This window comes from Sitodiplosis mosellana, unplaced genomic scaffold (assembly GCF_009176505.1).
Source record: "Sitodiplosis mosellana isolate CC-2019 unplaced genomic scaffold, AAFC_SMos_1.0 Smas_scaffold_6829, whole genome shotgun sequence".
Taxonomy (NCBI): domain Eukaryota; kingdom Metazoa; phylum Arthropoda; class Insecta; order Diptera; family Cecidomyiidae; genus Sitodiplosis; species Sitodiplosis mosellana.
In genome coordinates, this window is record NW_022601972.1 from 4,305 (window position 1) to 10,841 (window position 6,537).

A 6,537-nucleotide genomic window follows, 5' to 3' on the forward strand; every position below is an offset into this window, starting at 1 on the left:
TAGCTAACTTTTGAAGGTAAATGTGGCTTTATATTGCAATTTGAAAAAAAAAATACTGAATATTTCGTAAAATGTTAATTTTTGAAAATTTAAAAAATTGTACCCATGAGTGGGACACTTACTGAAAATCCCCGGATATTATCTAAACATAAAGTGAAAGTCTGAGAATATGATTTTTTATAGATATTTATTTTTGTAAAAACGTTTAAAGAGGCCAAAACAACTGATTTTTCGCATTCACATAAAAAAAAAACAAAAAAAACATACATTTCACTCATAAAACAAGGACTGTACCACTCATGGGAATCACACCACTTTGGAAAGATGGTGCAGAAAAAAAATTCTAAAGCAAATAAGTCACATTTTCGATTGCTATGCTAAATTACAATCCTTACCTTATACTTGTAAGTTACAGGAAGACTTGGTAGATGAAGCCATCGGTTTATTGTCTTGAATCTTAGACTAGATAGTCCCAGTTTTCTTAAAGAGTTGTCTGTTTCATTCTACAATTGCCACAATTTTCGAAGCAATCGCATATTGTCAAAATTCGAAATTCCTTAAATTAGGCATTGCTTGTAACATAAAATCAACTTGAAATCACCAGAAGAAATCGTATTTCTGCACTCATGAAAAAATCTTCAAAAAACTTTTCTTTGACAAAATTTGACTACTTCGTTCAATTCGGCCGACTATACGCATGAGTCTATTCTCATCTATATACCATCAAAAGTTTGTATTCATAAAAAGAAAACTTTCATAGAACAAATTTTTGTAATAGCATTCAATTCTATCAAAAATATGGCGGTGTCCCACTCATGGGTACGTCCTACACATGGGTACATTCCCCTAAATGATAAATACAAAACGCATTCAGATTTTGTGATATTTTTGTGATTTTTTCAATTGTTTAGAAACTAAAGTTTGGAATTCATTCAAAAGAAAATCGTTACAATTGCTATGATGAAAACATTCCAAGTGTCTTTTTCTCTCCATTCCAAGTGTCATAATGGGTTGCATTCATCGATAAAAATTATAAGTTTTATCAATTTGAAATAAACAAATCTTCTTCTTTTAATCTGCTGTTTTTAAAATGAAGGTAAAATTGAAATTCGCGACATGGTATTTCATTCAATACAATTGAAATGAAAAAACAATTGGTAGTGATAATCCAAAATGGAAAATGAGCAAAATCTATGTAAACAGTCAATGAACAGTTCAGGAACGTACTCTCGAAATACGTTGCGCAAAGGCATACACAGACATACACGTACCGTGAGCTAGAGAGTAGCAGCACTAACACACACACATAAGCGGCTATATCAAACACGAATGATTGGAGAGACGAGAAAGAGAAGAACGACGTTCGCACAGACTTGTGTATTTAAAATAACACTCTGTGTGTTAGTACGATACGAGCAGCGCAACGTTGTGAATGTACCGATACACAAAAATTCGGATCTCAAAAAACAAGAAAGAGAAACAAACAGAAAAAAACCTTTCAACAAATAGTTTATTTTCTCTATATTCGAAACGAATATCGAGCTAAGTGATTTGGTTGAATTGAAAAGCAGCGGTAAGAAATGTTCTATGGAATATTTGTGAGCAAAAATAAAACTGGAAAAAAAGTTGTGTTCATTTTGTATTGTGAATTGTGTTGAGAAAGGCTGAATCAAACATTGAATTGTGGGTGTGTGTAGAGAGACAGTGCTCGGTTGTATACAAAACGTGATTGAACCTGTACTGTAAACGAATTGCACGGAGCTAAAAACACACATGGCCGATTTATTTTTGTTTTGTTTGTACTTTTGAAGCGTTTTTCGATCCCATTCTTCAATTCAATTTGAATTAAAACGCAAATCATAAGAATATTGTGAAAAAAATCAAAATAAATCGGCCATGTTTTTCACTTGGTGCAATTCCATTCCACAGTACGATATGAATGACAAAAAAGAAGAAGAAGAAGACGTAGAAATAGAAGAGAAAACCATGCACTCATAAATCAATGTATGCAGAGGTGCAATACAAATAGCGGCTACACGAACGAGGCATAAGAGAATTAGAAACAAACAACATTCAAAGAATTTGCTTTCTATATCTTTTATTTTTTTCCCTTTAAATATGCGCGACTTGTTTATAAAGTACAAGAAAAAAAATATCAGTGTTCGTTTACAATTTTATGTGTATGATTCAGAGACCCTATGTGCGCCCAAGTTGGAATGTATATAAAAATGGAAATATTTTCATTGCTCCGAGAACGATGCGTGAATTTACAATTATCGTAAAATAAAAGAGAGACGAAGTCGGTAGTGAATGGAATACCAGATATTTTGAAAATATGACTTGGGGCATGAGTAATGCATGTTTTGTGACCAATTTCTATAACTCGTACCCGACAGCGTATCGAATTCGTTTACGACTTTTAGCAACAATTTCATCATCATCTCTTGGTTTCGAAAGGGAATATTCGAGTGAATTCTTTTTTGTACAGTTTTAAAATGGAATTTTTTATTTGAAAAAAACGTTCTCTTTTCATTCGGGTCCATCCAAATTGAAAAGAGGAACATTTTAAAGAAGAATTCTTGCGTTGTTATTGTTGTTGCCTTTTCTTTGCATCTTTGTTCTATCCTAAAAAAAATTCTACTACCTGAAACAATGTCGATGTCGGCTGTGTGAGCTACATGCAGTGTACAAGCATAAAATCGATGCTTTCCAAACAGGTTTTGCTCAACGCTATACGAAGCACTCGAAAAAAGAGAAAATAAATAAAATGAGAAACAAATCGTTAAAACCAAAAATATACCGTGTATGTGTATGTGTATGTTTATAAGGTACAACAAGAGCCGATGAATCGTAGCCGCATTTTGTTATTTCCTGTGCAATGTAATCAAAAACCAAACAACAACTACACCAAAACCGAGCTATTTAAAGATTCCATTTTAATTGAACGAGTGTTCATTAGGTTATTTCTGACTGTGGCGTTACACATACACGTATAAAACGCTTAAAAGATTGTTTCATTATGGTTTGATCATGAATATTGTCGAACGAATTTCGTTCAGCGAGGAGTTATCCTTGCCGAGGCATGGATCACTTTTGATGTTAGCGAAAATTTTGCACACCCTCTTGGATGTTGTGAAAATACATGGCTTTAGGGCGATTGAGTAATGCGTGCACATGACTGCTACCGATGAAAAGACTTCATTTGTTTGATTGCTGTAGGTTTCTAATTAAGCGCAAGTGCTATGTGTGCTATGCCTTGTGATTTTCTCCTTAATATATATTTTTTTTCAATCAAATATTGCGAATTGACTTAATCAAATGCACATAATCATAATGTGTATGCTTTGCACAATACAACTGACTTGATTGAGCCTTTTATGTGAAAAATTGCATTATTCATACAGCTTACTCACACGGCTGACAAATGTAGTGGGTACTACTCCAACACCTAATTCCACCAGCATGCATGTGTGTATGGGATACTTTACGACGTAGTCGACGTATGCTGGTGTACAAGTGCACTTCATACGATTCACCCGAATTATTGTGACTACAACTAAGACGAATGAAAGCAAAACATCGGAAAAAAAATAACGTGAAAGACGGGATTCGGTTCGGAACGAGTGCGAGTTAGCCTATCTCTCACACACTTCGACTCTTCAATCGCTGAATTGTGCTTCATTCTTATCTCTTTAACCGTTCTTCTAATGAATCCACACTACTTCAAATAACCAGCCCATTTGTGTGTGCCTGTGCGTTTACTCACTGAACTCAAATGAAATAGATTATTTCTTTTATGATAGACAAATGTCTGTAGAAGAAAGAGGAAATTGTGTCATTTCATTTTTAGGTTTCACTTGTTAATTGCACTGAAAAAACAAGTGTAGAATGTTCATTGAAATTACGATTTTGCTAGAGTTTATCGAAATTTGAATAGAAAAGAAAGAGAAAGTAAGAAATCGATTTTTTTAAAAAAGAAATTCAATCACACAGTATAAACTTCGGGTTTTAATAGAAAAAAATATTTCAAAGCAAAGTCACATTCTAAAGTTCAGAATCTATACCTAGACGTATGTGTGTTTGTTTTTTGTACGCGTGTGTACTTTTGTTTGAATACAAAAAGCGTAGTTTCAATCTTTCATTTAAAAAAAACTTTACCAATTTCTAACCATTTATTATTTTTCTTTCACAATTCAATTTACAGAGCAAACATTTTCTCAAAACAATCTAACGTGAGATTGTCGTCATGAGCTACAATCCAGTGCAGAATCGAGGCAGTAAGTAACTTTTTTCCTCATCGAAGATAACTTTATTTTTTGCTTAGTTTGTTTTCTTGGCCTTTTGATAAAAACCGATAAATCAATTGAAGTGCATTGCATTTGATTTGTGATTCCATTTTAAACTCTAAAATCCCATTGTCAATTCGTATTCACAATCAACGAATTGCATTAAAATCAGGCGAGATCTGATTTTTATTTGACATTCACTCTATTGATTTTGCATCGAGTTTTTTCCAATAAATTTAATGCGCCGTAAATGTATAAAGGTTTTCAACCAATGTTCCCAATGTAAAAGCGACGAAAATAGAAATGGTTATCGACGCAAGTATTTCGGATTTCTTGATTCTCTGAGGCTTTTGTTGTTGTTGCTGCTGCTGAAGAAAGAATATGTATTGTGATAGTTAGAGTCGGCTGTAGAACGTTTGAAAGCAATAGATGAAAAATGAAACATAAAGCACAGCAAAAACCACCACAAACAACAGCGCTCGTTCGCCCGCACGTACACGTGCACACATAGAACGAACAGCAGAACAAAACAGAAAGCGAATAGCCGAGGGTAAAACATATTCCATTTCAACCGATGGCATAACTCACATAACGATTCAACGCTAACAATTTTTTCCTTTGATCTCGTTTTTTTTTCAATCTCGAATCTGAGAGGAGGGAGTTTGAGAACAATTTTCATGATAGATCGACGTAGTAGCGGCTTGTTGTGCTGCTGCGTTGCTGTTTTTCCTCCGAATGGAAAACATTGTGTGTGTGTAGAGAAAATTAAATGGTAGGAGTATGCGAGCACAATCGAGCACTGAAGCGCATAATAATACGAGGAGACTCGAACCGAAAAAAAAATATATATACTGGAAATATGTTAATACATGAGAATCGAATGGAGTGGAATTCTTTTTCGAACGCTTCATCTCCTTGAACAATTTTCTCATTTTAAATATTTTGTGCGCGTTCTTTTTGTACAGTTTTTATTTTTGACATGAAAAAAAAATGTCTTTCGCTTTATTGATTTTTCTAACGAAACGTTCTTGTTATATTTTTTTTCACCTTTTATGCCTACTTGCAGTGCCTCAACACCAGCAATACAACAATTCGCATCCACAGGATATGATGTCTGCCAAGGAGCAGACTATGATGTGGCAGCAGAGTTCGTATCTCTGCGATTCTGGTATCCAATCGGGAGCGGTGACTCAAGTGCCATCATTGAGTGGTCACGAAGAAGATGACGGAATGGAAAATGACCCGTTGATGTTTGATATGGATCAAGCTGCGTATACGCAGAACTTCACGCAAGAGCAAGTCGATGATATGAACGCTCAATTGAGTCAAACTCGTTCGCAACGCGTTCGTGCTGCCATGTTCCCAGAAACTCTCGAGGAAGGAATTAACATTCCATCGACACAATTCGATTCGCAACAGCCGACTGCCGTTCAACGCTTGTCCGAACCATCGCAGATGCTTAAACATGCCGTCGTTAATTTGATCAACTATCAAGACGATGCCGATTTGGCCACGCACGCTATACCCGAATTGATTAAGCTTCTGAACGACGAAGACAACTACAATGTTTCGCACGCCGCCATGCTGGTGCATCAGCTATCGCGCAAAGAAGCTTCCAGGTATGCCACGCAATTGATCACATTCAGCCCACTCGGCGGCCAAATTCTAATTGATTTTATCGTTTTCCTTTCAGACACGCAATCATGCAAAGTAATGCAATGATTCAGGCCCTCGTTCAGGCCATTTCCACCTCGAACGACCTGGAGACGACCAAAGGTGCCGTCGGCACATTGCATAATTTATCGCACCATCGCCAAGGCTTACTCGCCATTTTCAAGAGTGGCGGCATTCCGGCATTGGTGAAGCTCTTATCATCGCCCATTGAGTCAGTGCTTTTCTACGCGATCACCACATTGCACAATTTGCTCCTCCATCAAGATGGATCGAAGACGGCCGTCCGTTTGGCTGGTGGCCTACAGAAAATGGTACAGTTGTTGCAGCGCAACAATGTCAAATTCCTGGCAATCGTCACCGATTGTCTTCAGATCCTTGCCTACGGCAATCAAGAGAGCAAATTGATCATTTTGGCTTCAGGCGGCCCCAATGAATTGGTTCGCATTATGCGCTCCAACGATTACGAGAAATTGTTGTGGACCACATCACGCGTTCTGAAGGTCCTGTCGGTTTGTTCAAGCAACAAACCAGCAATTGTCGGAGCTGGTGGTATGCAAGCATTGGCCATGCACTTGAC

At 36.5% G+C, this 6,537-nt stretch overlaps 1 protein-coding gene across 1 annotated transcript; it reads left to right on the forward strand.

Annotated features, from left to right (window-relative positions):
• Nucleotides 1-1,471: 1,471 nt before the first annotated feature.
• Nucleotides 1,472-6,537, forward strand: LOC129579966 (armadillo segment polarity protein-like; the record flags this gene model as incomplete). The annotated part of the gene is given in 4 exon segments (XM_055470158.1): nucleotides 1,472-1,573; nucleotides 4,205-4,277; nucleotides 5,353-5,905; nucleotides 5,980-6,537. Coding segments are annotated over 3 exon segments (1,142 nt in total), but the record flags the coding sequence as incomplete, so codon positions are not given.